At 42.7% G+C, this 18126-nt stretch overlaps 1 protein-coding gene across 2 annotated transcripts in view; it reads left to right on the top strand.

The window, feature by feature from the left end:
- Positions 1 to 18126, top strand: part of ZDHHC8 (zinc finger DHHC-type palmitoyltransferase 8) — a 119271-nt gene that overhangs the window by 1579 nt on the left and 99566 nt on the right. The window contains exon 1 of one of the 2 annotated variants that reach the window (XM_070762720.1): positions 4982 to 5264. The exons of the other annotated variant lie outside the window; for it this stretch is intronic. Within the exon in view, the coding sequence (XP_070618821.1) occupies positions 5161 to 5264 (104 nt within the window). The 5' untranslated portion in view covers positions 4982 to 5160. Of the gene's footprint in view, positions 1 to 4981; positions 5265 to 18126 lie in introns of those variants that run through there. 2 annotated transcript variants of the gene reach the window in all.

Raw genomic sequence — 18126 nt, 5'->3', positions numbered from 1 at the left:
AATGGAACCTTCATCGCCTAGCTAAGGTCCAGCCGGTAGTGATGCATGTCAGAATAAATGATCTAAAAGGAAAAGCCAAAGTCTTTCAATTCACACTTGAATCGTGGTGGTAACGTTTTTGCAATCTTCATCATCTCCATCATCTTGGAAGCTTTCTGACTTCTCCATTTACTTAATGGCCTCCGACTTCCTGCTGCTGTTTTTAAGTATTGAATCGACTCTGATCTCTTCTAAATCCAGTGAAAGTCACCTCTGGGCCTTCAGGCTTGTGTGAGTGTGTGTGTACACACTTCGAAGGTTGGCAGGTTACCTCAAAGGTGGGAATTTTAAGGGATCCAATTAAGACAACTGCTGGTTCTTTTCTCCCCAGCATTTTTGCCCAAAATCTGCTTAGAATGCCTTTGCAGCCAAGCTGATGTCGGGACATTAATCTGCCCCCTGCCCTTCACTCCATCAGGTTTGTACCTGCGCAACAGACAAAAGTCCTCCCCCATGCAAAACGCCAGCCATTGTATCACGGTTGCAAAAATTGCATTTGGATTATGGGAAAGTGAACACATCTGTACATGCGTAGGCAGACCCATCTGGAAGCCAAGTTTGGGAAGGCAGTCGTGGGATAACCTGTCAATTCTGAATTTGCTCACTGGCCTTCTCCCTAGTGCACTGGAGACGGCAATCAAGGACTTCAAAACCTGATGCGGTCCACAGGGTTGTCTTCATGCGGGCAGATTTTGGGCAAACGACCATGCTGAAACAAAGCAGGGTTCAACTTTCCAACTCGTCCATTAAAAAAACCCCACCAATCCAAATAAACAACTGCAATTTGTGTTCCAAACAGGATGCATTTTGTATTTTGCAACAGTGGTTAGAATGGGTGCAAAAAAACCCCACAAATATCTTTTTGCTTATGGGTGCACTGGAATTCTTCACATTTCTGCCTGGGCTAATTAAAGGCAGGTGCTGGTCTTTGGTTCCCACCCTGTTCCATGGCACATAACCAGAAAGACACAATGGACAAGACGGTTCTTTCTGAAACTGCAGCCCTTAACAAAAATGGACCTCGCTTCCTTTGCAACCCCTTGGAGCTAAAGGTGGGAGAAATTAAGGCTGTTGTAAAGTTTGGTCCCTTGTTTATTAATTGGTTTACACAGGCTCTAATACTGATCTGTTGCTAGGTCCGTCTGAGTTCTGTAAATAATTCAATTGTGCTGTTTATGTAACAACATTTATGTAATACACAAGGTAATCCACACCCTGTACCCACACCCACAAAACCCCCAAATCAAGCAATCTGCTACCTCCCGTTTTTTCTTCTCACTTTTGAGATTTCCTGGAATTGTCAAGCTGAAGCCAAAAGGTGCTAACCATAAAACAAGAGAAATGATATTTTTTTTCAAAGTACATGGAGAAAAACAAGAGTTTCAATGCAACCCAAGAGTTGAATTGTTGGGTCTTTCCACACCTAATCCTGCTTGCGGCATGTGCCGTGAGTTAAACACTGGTTTATAATTTCAGATCACCTCCCCCCCCCCTTTAAATCCTATGCATTCAACTTGAGAAGGTCTTCCATAAATGTTCCACTGCATGAAATAAAATGAAAATTTGGGTGGGGAGTGGGATTAACCATGCCAGCTGGTTTTCCTGAGCAGCTTGTGCTTTTTAAGGGTGATGGATCACATGTCCACATTTGATATTGGGCTGGGGAATATCCATGGGATGAAAAATGACATTTTGAATAAAATATATTCTAAACAAAAGGCAAGGATAATTATAAATGGAGATTTGACAAATTCATTCAATATTAAAAAAGGAGTGAGACAAGGATGTCCACTATCTCCCTTAATATATATAATGTCTATAGAAATTTTATTAGATCAAATTAGGGAAAAATCAGTAATACAAGGCACTAAAATTAAACAACAAACATATAAAACACAGGCATTTGCCGATGATTTAGTATTTTTTTTAGAAAATCCAGCCAGTTCAATGATATATTTACTAAAAGAATTAGAAGATTATAGAAAAGTGGCCGGATTAAAAATAAGTAGAAATAAAACTATAATATTAATCAAGAACTAAATAAGTTATTAACAAAAGAAACAGGATTTCAAATAGAGAAAAATGACATTTTAGCAGTTTTACAGAATGCCCAAACTTTCTCTGGAATCGTTGAATCAGTCTTAAAAAGCCAAGATCTTCTAAAAATCTGAATTAAAATAATGATAATAATAACAACAACAACAACAGAGTTGGAAGGGACCTTGGAGGTCTTGTAGTCCAACCCCTGCTTAGGCAGGAAGCCCTACACCATTTCAGACAAATGGTTATTCTATATGTTCTCTAAAACTTCCAGGGTTGGAGCATTCACGACTTCTGGAGGCAAGTTGTTCCACAGATTAATTATTCCCACTGTCAGGAAATTTCTCCTTAGTTCTAAGTTGCTTCTCTCCTTGATTAGTTTCCACCTGTTGCTTCTTGTTCTGCCTTCCAGTTCTTTGGAGAATAGTCTGACTCTCTTCTTTGTGGCAACCCCTGAGATATTGGAAGACTGCTATCACGCCTCTCCTGGTCCTTCTTTTCATTAAACTAGACGTACCCAATTCCTGCAATTAATACCAATCTACTTTAATCCTTTATAAATACAGCAGTCCTCGATTTATAACCATTCATTAGCCAGTCCTTCAAAGTGATGACCGCAGCGAGAGAAGGGAGTTACAACTGTTTCCTGCATCTACAGCCATTGCGATACCCCCCAGAGTCAAAATTCACGAGTCACTTGGTATGTATTTAACCTTGGCTGAACTGCCCCAATATTATGTGATTACTAATTCAATTCAATTCAATTTATTAGATTTGTATGCCGCCCCTCTCCGAAGACTCGGGGCGGCTCACAACAACAATATAAACAGTATAACAATGGAACAAATGTAATAATAAAATTACATTAAAAAAACCCAACAATTTAAAGACCATACAACACATACATACCAAACATAAAATATAAGAAAGCCTGGGGGAGATGTCTTAATTCCCCCATGCCTGGCGATATAGGTGGGTTTTGAGTAACTTGCGAAAGACAAGGAGGGTGGGGGCCGTTCTAATCTCCGGGGGGAGTTGATTCCAGAGGGCCGGGGCCGCCACAGCGAAGGCTCTTCCCCCTGGGGCCCGCCAGATGACATTGGTCAATGGGACCTGGAGAAGGCCAAATCTGTGGGACCTTATCGGCTGCTGAGATTCGTGCGGTAGAAGGCAGTTCCGGAGGTATTCTGGTCCAATGTCATGAAGGGCTTTAAAGGTCATTACCAACATTTTGAATTGTGACTGGAAACCGATCGGCAGCCAGTGCAGGCCACGGAGTGTTGTAGAAATGTGGGCGAATCTAGGAAGCCCCACGATAGCTCTCGCGGCTGCGTTCTGGACGATCTGAAGTTTCCGAACACTTTTCAAAGGTAGCCCCATGTAGAGAGCGTTGCAGTAATCGAACCTCGAGGTGATGAGACCCACCTTTATCGCCAGGCATGGGGGAGCTGAGACATCCTCCCCCAGGCTTTTATATTTTATGTTTGGTATGTATATGTTGTATGGTTTTAAATTGCTGGGGTTTTAGACATGTCTTATTTTAATATTAGATTTGTTTCACTGTTATATTGTTTCTATTGTTGTTGTGAGCCGCCCCGAGTCTTCGGAGAGGGGCGGCATACAAATGTAATTAATAATAATAATAATAATAATAATAATAATAATAATAATAATAATAATAATAATAATAAGCAACTGTGAGCAATGACTCCCTGTCCAAATAGGGCCGCAACTGGTGCGCCAGGCGAACCTGGGCAAACACCCCCCTCGCCACAGCCGAAAGATGGTGTTCTATTTGCAACCTTCCCGACCGGTTTTCCAACAAGCAGAGCCAACGGAGGAAGCCAATGGGTTCACTTAACGACAGTGATTCACTTAGGGACCATTGCGGAAAAGAAGGAGAAAAGGCTCCGTGTCACTCAGTAACCATCTTAGGGAAAAAAATTCTGGTCCCACTTGTCTTAAGTTGAGGACTACCTATAAAATGCATACTCTCCTCCCCTTACGGCTCTCAACAATTGTGGGAGTTGTAATACCCTACCCATGGAAAACAGAAAAGTGTGTTTGTGTGGAGTTTTGGAAGAGGCTTGTGGACTGTATGAAAAGCTTGATGTGGTCCAAAAGAGACCACAAATTTCACCCAAAGTGGTTCATAAACATTTAACGAGAAGCAACATAGCATCGAATAAAGTTCGGGTCTCAAGTTCTCCAGGATCTCCTCTTGTGGCCAAAGGTGTGGAGTTGTTACCTTCCTCTTCTTCGACTCCTTGGTCCTTTGAACCTCACCCCTTGGAAGCATGTCCACCTCCCAAGAGGAAACCTCCCCGGCCCTCCCAGAAAACTTCACCGCCAGCTAGCGGGCGAAATCGGTTGACCCTTTCCACGGGAATCTCTCCTTCGCTCTGCTTTCTCCACCCACCCGCCCCGGGGTGGCGTTCGGTTGCAAAGATGCGTTGCGACCTGGAGAAGGAGGAGAAGATGGAATCCGTGGTGGGGAGGGATTTCTGCGGCTCCTCCGCAGGAGAGCGGGCCTTCAGAGCCGGGAGTTTGAGGAGGCATCTGACGAGCGGTTCAGGCGTTTCCTTCCTCCTCTCGGTTGCTGCTTCCTAAATCTGTTTCCAGCATCATCATCTCCATCTCTTTGTCTCGTCTCTCTCTTTCTCATTCTCATTCTCTCTCTGCAGTGCTACCTTAAGGGGTTGGTTGACATCAGCCAAGTGGGCTGGTTTCTGTGGGTTGAATTTCCTGTGCAAAAGAGGTCAGCTGTTATACATCCCTTTCCCCCTCCTCCTCCTCCTCCTCCTCTCATTCTCTCCCTCCCCCTTTCTGTCTCAATTCCCCCTTTTTATTTTTTCCTCCTCTTCCTACCCCTTTTCCCCTCCTCCCCTCGCTTGATCTCGCTGCAGTGCAAGACCTTCATCTCGGGGGCTTTCCCCACGCCCTGGCCCTCTCTCCCTCCTTCTCTCAATCTCTCTCTTTTTCTCTCTCTCTCTCTCTGTATTTTTCGCACTCTCTCTCTCTGGCTCCCCAGTGCCTCTCGGATACTCTGGATTTAACGCACAGTGATGTATAATCCACAGAATGCCCAGCAGTATCGGAAAGAGATTTAAACCGACAAAATACATCCCCGTCTCGACTGCAGCCGCCTTATTAGTGGGGTCAACTTCGCTCTTTTTCGTCTTCACGTAAGTCCACTGCAGCTCTTTTCTTTCTCTCTCTCTTCCCTCCATCCACCCTTCCTTTAAAATATATCTATATAAACAAGGACCGATGGAGGTTTCTAACCCTCTGGGACAGGGGACTGGTGAGCTGCCAGCACAACTGGGTTGCTCCAGGGGAGGAAGATTTAAAAAAAGATTTTTTTGGCTGAGAATATAGTGCAGGTTTCTCTCTTGGGACTGATGCTCAAGCTATTTGGGAAGGGAGGGTAGGGAAGATTTTTCGACTTTGCTAAGCTTCCCTGGCACGTACATCCTTTTCCATTGAGAATGATTTTGCTGGCCTTTAAAAAAAGATTATTGCAGCCAATTTTTTTCCCACCGACCCACAGCTTGCGTTCGGAGTGGGGTGGGATGTGGGGAGGGGTGTAAAGGAGGGTGTTGAGCTGTGTGTATTTTAAGTAAACAACCACCTGGGAAGTGGGTGCAATTGAGCCGCAAAATGAGTCCTTGGTTCCTTAGGCTGTGCCAGCCTGATCACCAGGCCGTGGAGCCAAAAAGCTACCAGGTTTTGTTTATTTTCCTCGTTCCAGCCACTTCTCCAAACACCACCACCCCATTTCCCCCTCCCTTTCTCATACTCTATCCTTTTGCAACACATTTCTGGTCAGTTTGGGGGAGGGGGAATCCTTTAGGAGACCAGGGTAATTATTCGGGGTGAATCTTTCCAGGATCTGGAGGCACAAATAGCTTGCCAGAACTGTTTCTCCTGATCCATCGTTATTATCAGCCATCGCCGTTTTAATGGTGGAGAAGTTTAATTCTGCTTTGGAACACCCCCCACCCCCCCAAAACCCCAGGTTCTTTCCCCTTTTCCCATATGGGTTCAAATTTGGACTCTTAAAGAAGAAAGAAAGAGCCAAGAGTTGGCGTGGCATGAAAAAAGAAGGATTTGCCTTATAATATTTGATTTGCAAAACGATGAGTTGGGACTTCCATTTTAGCAGCATTTTAGAGCAGGTTTGGATTTGTTTATAAGTCCTGCAACTCTGAAGACCAAGTATTCAAAATGGACTGAGATTAGCATGTGTGTGTATATAATGTATGTATGCACGGCATATATAAATATATGGTATATAACGTGCATCTATATACAGTATATCATCTGATATATATATATAAACACTGCTCAAAAAAATAAAGGGAACACTCAAATAACACACCCTAGATCTGAATGAATGAAATATTATCATTGAATACTTTGTTCTGTACAAAGTTGAATGTGCTGACCACAAAATGAAATTGACCGTCAATCAGTGTTGCTTCCTAAGTGGACAGTTTGATTTCACAGAAGTTTGATTTACTTGGAGTTGTATTCTGTTGTTTTAAGTGTTCCCTTGATTTTTTTGAACAGTGTGTGTGTGAGAGAGAGAGAAAGAGACAGAGGGTGTGTATAGTATATAATGCGTATGTGTATATAGGGTGTATGTATATGTAATGTGTGTATGTACAGAATTTGTGTGTGTGTGTAATATATCTATGTATATATGGCATATAATGTGTATCTGTATATATAATCTGTCTATAATGTGTGTGTATATATAATTTGTGTGTTTGTGTAAAATGTATGTATATATATGGTATATAATGTATATTTGTATATATAATGTGTGTATATATAATGTCTGTATGAATATAATTTGTGTGTATGTGTAGATATGTATGTGTGTATCTATATCTATCTAAATCTATATCCCTATCTATCTATCTATCTATCCATCTATCAAATATATATGTGTATGCATTGTGTGTACGGTTATATATTTATTTTCTTTTGAGAGCGGACATCGGAATGTCATTTTTTCTTGTGTTCCTGTGTGTTCACAGAAAAAAAAAGTGAGAATAGAGGTTATCTTACCTTATAATACTAAGGGGAGATTGGCGGGCATGCTTTTTGCTACTTCTCTGCTTGTGATGCTCGTCATTTTCGTCTGATATTTTATTTTTACTCCATTTGAACTGGAAATGTTAATTTGTTTGTTTTTTTCCTCGATTGGATATTTGTGGACCAGATTCCTAATGCCTTTTTCAAGCCCTTGTAACTTGATCCTAAAATGGAACGTCAGCTAGAAAGATAAATGCTGGCTATCTCCACTCCTCTAATGGGTTATTAGCCTGTTTGTGTCTGGCAGAAATGGCCTAGATTTGTCCTGGATGGCAATGATGGAAGGGGAAGTGACCGTTGAAGGACTCGATGGAGGAAGTGAGGGATTTTTGGAGGGGAGTGGGGGGGGGACAAGCAATTGAGAGATTGGTTTTCTTTTCTTAAGCATCCCTGCTCAGGTGTGCTGCCTCACCTCCACTCTGGTTTTCAGGGCTAGAGCAGTGTGGGTGGGGGGAGAATGCATACTTGGTAGATTTAAGCTTCTGGGTCAGGATAATAAAAACAATCCCAAGAAGTGGTTCATGAAATGCTGCCTGTAGGATTTTTTTTCTCCTTGGTTTTTTAATTTTCTTCCTTCCTTTCTTTCTTTCTTTCTTTTCTGTCTCTCTACCTTTCTATCTGTGTTTGTCTCTCTCCATCTTCCCTTTCCTTTGTTTCCTATTCCCCCCTCCCCCTTTCTTTCTTTCTTTCTTTCTTTCTCTCTCTCTCTCTCTCCTTTTCTGTCTCCTTTTCTGTCTATCTTCTCTTTCCTTTGTTTCTTCCCTCTCTCCTTCCTTCCTTCCTTCTTTTCTGTGTATGTTTCTGTCTCTCTCTCTCTCCATCTTCTCTTTCCTTTGTTACCTTTTTACTCTTTCCTTCCTTCCTTCCTTCCTTCCTTTTTTCTTTCTTCTTTTCTGAGTATGTTCCTGTCTCTCTCCATCTTCTTTTTTCTTTGTTACCTTTTCACTCCTTCCCTCCTCTCTCTCTCTCTCTTTCTCCCCTTTTCTGTCTGTTTCTCTCTCTCTTTAGATTCTTCTTTCCTCCCTCTCTTCCTCCTTTGTTTATTTTTCTTTCTTCTTTTCTGAGTATGTTCCTGTCTCTCTCCATCTTCTTTTTCCTTTGTTACTTTTTCACTCCTTCCTTCCTTCCTCTCTCTCTCTCCCCTTTTCTGTCTGTTTCTCTCTCTCTTTAGATCCTTCTTTCCTCCCTCTCTTCCTCCTTTGTTTGTTTGTTTATTTTTCTTTCTTCTTTTCTGAGTGTGTTTCTGTCTCTCCTTTCTTGCTTTTTCACTCGCTCACTTCTCTCTCTCTTCTCTCTCTCTCTCCTTCCCTCCCTCCCTGTCCATCTGCCTGTCTTTCTGTTTCTATCCCCTCCCTCCCTCCCTCTTGTTTCCTTTTCCTTTAAATTGCTGGCTGATTTGTTTCTGAGTCAATTGCATACTTCACTTTGGCTGAAACCTACTGTCCCAGATCTTTAAAATAAAAGTAATAAATATTTTTACAGGAATGAATAAGCTACCTGAACCAAAAGCAGCACTTTGCACCTCCAAAAATAGTAGCCAAGTTACCAGTTTGGTTTGTCCTCCACTCCCATGGGAAAAAAACCACAAACATTTAAAATCTGTGTTTTTAAAAAAACCTGAGGGATAATATTTATATACAATTTATGTATGTATGTATGTATGTATGTATGTATGTATGTATGGATGGATGGATGGATGGATGGATGGATGGATTTGATTTGATTTGATTTGATTTGATTTGATTTGTATGCCACCCCTCTCCACAGAGAAGGCTCTTCCCCTGGGTCCCGCCAAGCAGCATTGTTTAGTTGACGGGATCCGGAGAAGGCCCACTCTGTGGGACCTAACTGGTCGCTGGGATTCGTGCAGCAGAAGGCTTATTTTGTATCTAACACCATTATCCTTGCTCCAAGCAGGATTTTTCTATGGACTACTTTAACAAGCAGGAAGAGGGAGATTGTGATCCCCTTATATAGAGCGCTGGTGAGACCACATTTGGAGTACTGTGTTCAGTTCTGGAGACCTCACCTACAAAAAGATATTGACAAAATTGAACGGGTCGAAAGACGGGCTACAAGAATGGTGGAAGGTCTGAAGTATAAAACGTATCAGGAAAGACTTAATGAACTCAATCTGTATAGTCTGGAAGACAGAAGGAAAAGGGGGGACATGATCGAAACATTTAAATATGTTAAAGGGTTAAATAGGGTTCAGGAGGGAAGTGTTTTTAACAGGAAAGTGAACACAAGAACAAGGGGACACAATCTGAAGTTAGTTGGAAAGATCAAAGGCAACATGAGAAAGTATTATTTTACTGAAAGAGTAGTAGATCCTTGGAACAAACTTCCAGCAGACGTGGTTGGTAAATCCACAGTAACCGAATTTAAACATGCCTGGGATAAACATATATCCATTGTAAGATAAAATACAGGAAATAGTAAAAGGGCAGACTAGATGGACCATGGGGTCTTTTTCTGCCGTCAGTCTTCTATGTTTCTATGTTTCTAAGCGAGGCATTCTCAATACTCCTTGGGGGATCTGTTTGCCATAGTTTTCATACAAGATTCTTTTTGTTGGTTGAGATCTCTGTTGGCTGGATCTAATGCTTCTGAGTTGTACAAGAGTAGATTTAGAACTTACCACTTATTTTATAGACATTTTATTATTAATGACTTGTCCTAAAAATGCGAGTTCCAGGTAGTCCACTCAAGGTTGACTTCCATCCTTCCTTTGTCGTCAGGCATGGGGGAATTGAAATATCTCCCCCGGGCCTATACAATTTATGTATGGTATGTTTGTACGTATGTCTGCTTAATAATGGTTTTTTTTAAATATTTTAAATTTTAAATTATTAGATTTGTTATGAACTGTTTTATTGTGTTGTGAGCCGCCCCGAGTCTATATACAAACAAACAAACAAATAAATAAATAAATAAATAGACATCACGATTTCCGGAACATTTAAATATTTTTTTTAAATCATACTAAGCTTTCATTAGCCCCTGCTGACTTCGTCAGAATGTAAAATCCCCATTGAAGATATGTTTGCTTTTATGTAATGCTGATCAATTTAGTCATTGCACGGGTAATGGGCCCACACCCTTTCCTCCCTCCTGTAATTGGCTTTGTTGTTTTTATTATATCATTTATCTTGTGTAATGCTGTTAGCTGCCTGGAGTTATATACAGAGAGTTCAACAGTTCATTTAGTGACAGTTCAAAGTTACATCTGCACTGGGGGGAAAATGAATTAGGAGCATTTTTCACACTTAAAACTGCTACATCCTCCCCGCGGTCACAATTCAGATGCTTGGCAACTGGTTCATAGTTGCGATGGTGAAATCATGTAGAAATAAAAAATAGAATAGAATATAGAATAACACAGTTGAAAGGGACCTTGGAGGTCTTCTAGTCCAACCCCCTGCTTAGGCAGGAAACCCTACACTACTTCAGACAGATGATTATCCGACATCTTCTTAAAAACTTCCAGTGTTGGAGCATTCACAACTTCTGGTGGCAAGCTGTTCCACTGGTTAATTGTTCTCACCGTCAGGAAATTCCTCCCTAGTTCTTAGTGTTTCTCTCCTTGTTTAGTCTCCACCCATTGCTTTTTGTCCTGCCTTCAGTTGTCTTTGGAGAATAGGTCGACTCCTTCTTTTTGGCAGCCCCAGAAATATTGGAACACTGCTATCATGTCACCCCTGGTCCTTCTTTTCATCATGTGATCTTCCTTTGTGTCCTTCTGATAAGGCAGGTCAATGAGGAAGCCGGGGTGGCACAGTGCTTAGAGTACAGCACTGCAGGCTACATCAGCTAACTGATAGCTGTAGTTCAGCAGTTCAAATCTCACCACCGACTCAAGATTGACTCAGCCTTCCATCCTTCCAAGGTGGATAATATGAGGACCCCGATTGTTGGAGGCAATATGCCAATTCTGTAAACCACTTAGAGCTGTAAAAGCACTATGAAGCGGTATATAAGTCTAAATGCTAGATGCTATTGTTAAATTCTCCTAACCACCATGTGGCTAACTTAAATGCAATAATTCACTTCGCAATTGTGGCAAGGAAAATCATAAAATGGGGCAAAAACTCATTATTATTATTATTATTATTATTATTATTATTATTATTAATTAGATTTGTATGCCGCCCCTCTCCGAAGACTCGGGGCGGCTCACAACAGTAATACAAAAACAATATAACAGTGAGACAAATCTAATATTAAAATAAAACATATCTAAAACCCCAACAATTTAAAACCATACAACACATACATACCAAATATAAAAGCCTGGGGGAGGTGTCTCAGTTCCCCCATGCCTGGCGATATAGGTGGGTCTTGAGTAATTTGCGAAAGACAAGGAGGGTGGGGGCCGTTCTAATCTCCGGGAGGAGTTGATTCCAGAGGGCCGGGGCCGCCACAGAGAAAGCTCTTCCCCTGGGGCCCGCCAAACGACATTGTTTGGTCGACGGGACCCAGAGAAGGCCAACTCTGTGGGGCCTTATTGGCCGCTGGGATTAAACTAATGTTTCAACCAGCAACACAAATTATGGGCTCAATAATTGTTGTCGTAACCCAAGGACAACCTGCAGCTAAGATGGGCATCTATATCAAAGTAAAATTTAAAAATTAGCCCCTTTTTTAAAAAAATCAATGAGTGTATTTCATGTATTTTCCAGCTCCTCTTTTGATGATGCAATGGGGAATTTCGCTATTTTCCCTCTTTTTATTTTATCTTATTTACACTGACCCACAAGAGGCAGGGAGGGGTTATTGTAGAAGACCTGTTTTGTCCCGCTTGGGGCTCCACTGATATAAGTCGCCTCTTGTTCTTCAGAGAGAACTCAACGCGTGGATCTGGAGACCTCCTGGTGCCAATCCACCATCTCGGATGGAGTCCGTGGCTTCAATTCCTTTCAAACTGTGTGTTTATTGATTCAATCTATAGCCTGCTTTTATTAATTTTATAAAAATGACTCAAGGGGGTGAACACACTTAATATTCCTTCTTCCTATTTTCCCCACAGTCAAATGAAATGGGTTTTGGTTGAGAGAGAGGAGGACTGGCCCAAAATCACCCAGCTAGTTTTCATGGCTAAGGCGGGACTACAACTCACTGTCACCTGGTCATTGATCTAAAGTCGCCCAGCCAGCTTTCATGGATAAGGTGGGACTAGAACTCACTGTCACCTGGTCATTGATCTAAAGTCGCTCAGCCAGTTTTCATGGCTAAGGTGGGACTAGAACTCACTGTCACCTGGTCATAGATCTAAAGTCACCCAGCCAGCTTTCATGGATAAGGTGGGACTAGAACTCACTGTCACCTGGTCATAGATCTAAAGTCGCCCAGCCAGCTTTCATGGATAAGGTGGGACTAGAACTCACTGTCACCTGGTGATAGATCTAAAGTCGCCCAGCCAGCTTTCATGGCTAAGGTGGGACTAGAACTCACTGTCACCTGGTCATAGATCTAAAGTCACCCAGCCAGCTTTCATGGATAATGTGGGACTAGAACTCACTGTCACCTGGTGATTGGTTCAAACTGACCCAGCCAGCTTTCATCCCTGAAGCAGGACTAGAACTCACCATCCCACAGCTTCCAGCTTGTTGCCTTAACCACAAGATCAAACTATAGATGTAGAATGTTGAAAGAACTCAGAAAGGAGCCCAAATCAACATCCTACATACACCAGCCCCCAATTTCGATGTTGAATGACAATGGCTGGCTTCTCTCTACAGACCCCCACCAGTCGTTCCGTCCCCCCCCCAAGAAAAGAATTGAAATGACTAAATTTAGGAAAGCTATTCCTGACGTTGGCTCCAGCTGCAGAGAAGCATCATTTATCCTGTTGGCGGCTTCTCGTCCCATCTACCTAACTGGAGGCCGAGGTTTCCACGGTGGTCCAGAATAGCAGGCTGACGATCAGAGGGGGGAAAGGTCGGAATTCTCAAAGCCCTCTCCCCGCCCCCCCATCCCTGCTTCTTTACTTCTCAATGGGGGCTTCTCTCCTCTCGCTCCCCCCCTCTTTGCATTCAAAGCTGTCTTCTCTGGTATGCTGGACCACGCTCGTTCAACTATATTGGGAATATTCCATTTATAAATAGAAGGAGCCATTTATATGAAAATTCTCCAGCAGAGGTTTTTTTTCTTTCTGCCAAAGCCATACAGTCCTCCAGTGCAGAGGAAAGAAAGCTCGACACCCTTTAAAAAAGCAAAGAGATTTTGCTTTTTTGCCCAGTGATAAATCCCGTGGGGGATTTTCTTGACCACAGAGATTGATTTTAACCTGTCCCCTTTGGTCTGTATCTTCAGGACATCTCTCCCTTTATTTGTAAGAAGTTTTATCTCCCCTTGTCTCCCAAAAATGACTCCCAAAGGTTCACCCAAATGATAGTACCAGGCTGCAGGGAATAATAATAATAATAATAATAATAATTTATTAGATTTGTATGCCGCCCCTCTCCGAAGACTCTGGGCGGCTCACAACAACGATAAAAACAGTATTATACAGGCACAAATCTAATATTAAAAAAAACTAAAAACCCTATCATAATTAAAACCAAACAGCACATACATACCAAAACATAAATTATAATAAGCCTGTCTCAAATCCCCCATGCCTGGCGGTATAGGTGGGTCTTAAGTAGTTTACGGAAGACAAGGAGGGTGGGAGCAGTTCTAATCTCCGGAGGGAGTTGATTCCAGAGGGCCGGGGCCGCCGCAGAGAAGGCTCTTCCCCTGGGGCCCGCCAGACGACATTGTTTAGTCGACGGGACCCGGAGAAGGCCAACTCTGGGACCTTACCAGCCGCTGGGATTCGTGCGGTAGCAGGCGGTTCCGGAGGTATTCTGGTCCAATGCCATGTAGGGCTTTAAAGGTCATAACCAACACTTTGAATTGTGACCGGAAACTGATCGGCAGCCAATGCAGGCCACAGAGTGTTGTAGATACGTGGGCAAATCTGGGAAGCCCCACGATGGTTCTCACGGCTGCGTTCTGCACGATCTGGAGTTTCCGAACACTTTTCAAAGGTAGCCCCATGTAGAGAGCGTCGCAGTAATTGAACCTCGAGGTGATAAGGGCATGAGTGACTGTGAGCAATGACTCCCTGTCCAAATAGGGTCGCAACTGGTGCACCAGGCGAACCTGGGCAAACGCCCTCCTCGCCACAGCCGAAAGATGATGTTCCAATGTCAGCTGTGGATCGAGGAGGACGCCCAAGTTGCGCACCCTCTCTGAGGGGGTCAATAGTTCCCCCCCCCCAGGGTAATGGATGGACAGATGGAATTGTCCTTGGGATGCAATACCCACAGCCACTCCGTCTTGTCTGGATTGAGTTTGAGTTTGTTGACACCCATGTCAAGGATTAGCTCAATCCTAGGTGATATTCCATTATTTATTTTTATTTATTTTATTTATTTATTTATTTTGTCCAATACATAATACACATTGAAGAGAATAGATATGTAGTAATATAAATAAAGAAAAGAATAGAAGAAAAGATATAAAAGTACAGGTGAACATATTTGAAAAGAAGAAAAGATAAATGAGATAAGAAGAGACAATTGGACAGGGGACGGAAGGCACACTGGTGCACTTATGCACGCCCCTTATGTTTCCATTAAAGGTATAATGTTGGTATGTCTCGGTGCAGCTAGGCTACAAAACCTTCGACATACGCTGAGCAGAGATTAAGGAAGAGTGTGATGTGTGATATTGCCAATAATGACACAGACTTAGTATGCTGAATAAAGTATTATTTACATATATACATAAAGCAGAAATAATCAACAAACCGCACATAGCAAGCACTAAGCAAAATACACTCCCCCCTCAAGATAAAAGCAAAAGGTGAATGAGCAATCCAGCATCATCGTACTGGCGCCCTCTTATGGCTAACCATCCAAAGTCCTTAAAGTGATATTACAACTGTAAATGTATTAACTACAATAGGCAGTTTAACAGACATGGCAATCCCAAATAACAGTATGTACCATGTACATAACTTTTGAAGAGTAAAATCTACTTACCTTCCTCCTACTAGTTCGGAAGCATGCACTCCACCACTGTCACCTGCGTTTTTTCACTCCCTGCACATGTACAGAAAGCTTTGCGCATGTGCAGAGGGTTAAAAAAAGAAAATGGCGGCCTCCAGTCGAGTGGGCAGAGACTTATACTGCCACTGCTAGCAATTCTATGAACAATAGCAGCTGCCGCTACCGGTATGCCCGAACCGGTAGCATTTCACTCCTGGTACAAGGGTTAAAAATGAAGCAAGCTCTGTTTTCCCCCCCATCTTTTGGGGGACTCTGTAAGTGTATGTTTTAAAAATTTTCTCCCCCTGTGTAAGGTAGGTAACCGTATCAGGCTTAAGCATGTTAGCCTGGATATATATATGTTCTGCCGGTGTGTTTCAACCGCCTGTAATTACAGGGTAATTAGTCCAGGAAGACACACACCACAAGATAAAAGGAAAACCCAAAAGTTTTTATAAACAGAAAAACAGAAACAAGTCCCTTTTTAAATGTCAAAGGGATTTTCTGGTACACACAAGGCACAGGTTAAATGCAATCCTATTGCTCACCCAATAACTGGGAAATTGAGTCCAATTCTAAAGTTCAGAGAGTCCACACACACAATCTTGAACAGCACAAAAACCATGATCTTGACAAAAAAATAAATCAGATAAACTGCCATGAGGCTAAAACACCAGGCTGCACTTTTATCTGTAGCACTAATTACAGCAGCCCCACTCAACCACAGGTGGCCTCATTTTCTCCTGTAATAATCCTTCAGTTGTTATCTCCTATGCATCACTCTACGCATGCGTGGATATGTCATTAATTCTTGTTCAGAATCCAGGGATGATACAGATGATTGATCTCCTCCTGGGGTGTCTGCCAAACTCCCCTCTTCTCTGTCACTCACGCTTCCTTGGTCAGAGGAGGCTTCGTCGGCAGATTCCATTGGGAGCAAAACAGGCCTGCGGCATGTGGATGTTTCCCCCACATCCACCTGCACATTCCTTGGGGCAGGAACTGGGCCAGAGCTAACCACAACATATATATACATATAACCTGTTTTCCCAAAAATAAGTCACCCCCAAAAGACGTAAGAGACGTTTCGTTTCACAGCATTCCTGAACACAACATATATAACACTGCCGTCCATAAATTGCACCCCAAAACGCTGCATCAATCAGATTTAAAACACATCCAACATGCATCCAACATAGAAACATAGAAGGCTGACGGCAGAAAAAGACCTCATGGTCCATCTAGTCTGCCCTTATACTATTTCCTGTATTTTATCTTACAATGGATATATGTTTATCCCAGGCATGTTTAAATTCAGTTACTGTGGATTTACCAACCACGTCTGCTGGGAGTTTGTTCCAAGGATCTACTACTCTTTCAGTGAAATAATATTTTCTCACGTTGCTTTTGATCTTTCCCCCAACTAACTTCAGATTGTGTCCCCTTGTTCTTGGGTTCACTTTCCTATTAAAAACACTTCCCTCCTGGACCTTATTTAACCCTTTAACATATTTAAATGTTTCGATCATGTCCCCCCTTTTCCTTCTGTCCTCCAGACTATACAGATTGAGTTCATGAAGTCTTTCCTGATACGTTTTATGCTTAAGACCTTCCACCATTCTTGTAGCCCGTCTTTGGACCCGTTCAATTTTGTCAATATCTTTTTGTAGGTGAGGTCTCCAGAACTGAACACAGTACTGTATTCCAAATGTGGTCTCACCAGCGCTCTATATAAGGGGATCACAACCTCCCTCTTCCTGCTTGTTATACCTCTAGCTATGCAGCCAAGTATCCTACTTGCTTTTCCTACTGCCCGACCACACTGCTCACCCAACATGACGGGAGATGAGATGCTGCCTACGGAATGATAAGATAATGGACAGCATAGCCTTCAGCTTCCTAATGGATGGAGAAGGAGACTCAATAAGGGACCCTCCCTAATTTCTTGGGCTGTAAAGGAGACAGTTATAATGGAATGTGGGAAAGACCTTGGGAGTTGGTGCAGAAAAGGAGAGAAGAGAGGCTGCCTAGGGAGCAATCCGATAAGAGACGGCATAGCCCACAGCTACATAAATGGGCGGAGAAGGAGACTAAAGAAGGGGCCCTCCCTAGTTTCTCGGGCTGTAAAGGAGATGGCGGGAATTCTGTACTTTCAGATTTGGCAAGATTCTATTGATGTTGCCTTAGAGTAAATTAAAAATCTAGCTCATTTGGTTGTCTTCCTTGTCTCGCAAAGTCCGACCAACCTGGCTTCTTGTGATTTTCCCTGCTCAAGACCCATTCCCTTTCATCGGGTGGATCCTGTTGTGGTTAGCTCTGGCCCAACTCCTGCCCCAAGGACTGTAGATGTGGGGGAGACATCCACATGCTACAGGCCTGTTTTGTCCCCTGGTGGAATCTGCTGATGAAGGCTCCTCTGACCAAGAAGACATGAGTGACAAGGAGGAGGAGAGTGTGCCAGACAGCTCAGAAGGAGATCAATTATCTAGCTTCTCCTTGGATTCAGAACAAGATTTAATGATACAGCCACGCATGCGGAGAGTGATGCATAGGCAACAACAACTGAGAGATTATTATCAAAGAAAATGAGGCCACCTGTGGTTGGGTGGGGCTGTGGTGATTGGTGAGGCTGCTATAAATAACAGCCTGTGGGTTTGGCCATTGTGGAGGATTATCTGATCGTTGTGTTTCGTGACTGCTTTACTGACTTTGACCTTTTGTGTGCTGATTTTTCCCCGCTTGGAAACTAAACCAGAGCCAAGTGTGTTTCACTTTGTGAAAGAAGAAGGACTGTGAATTACCTCACAGCTGCAAGCTAAGTATCGCAGAACTGATAAGGGACTTGTACAAATTACCAGTTTGTTTGGAGACAGTGCTCTTTGCTATACCAAAAGAGGGCTTGGTT

This window comes from Erythrolamprus reginae, chromosome 10, assembly GCF_031021105.1.
Source record: "Erythrolamprus reginae isolate rEryReg1 chromosome 10, rEryReg1.hap1, whole genome shotgun sequence".
Lineage (NCBI taxonomy): Eukaryota > Metazoa > Chordata > Lepidosauria > Squamata > Dipsadidae > Erythrolamprus > Erythrolamprus reginae.
Note: the sequence above shows the minus strand (reverse complement) of the source record. Positions and strands in the feature narration are given on the sequence as shown.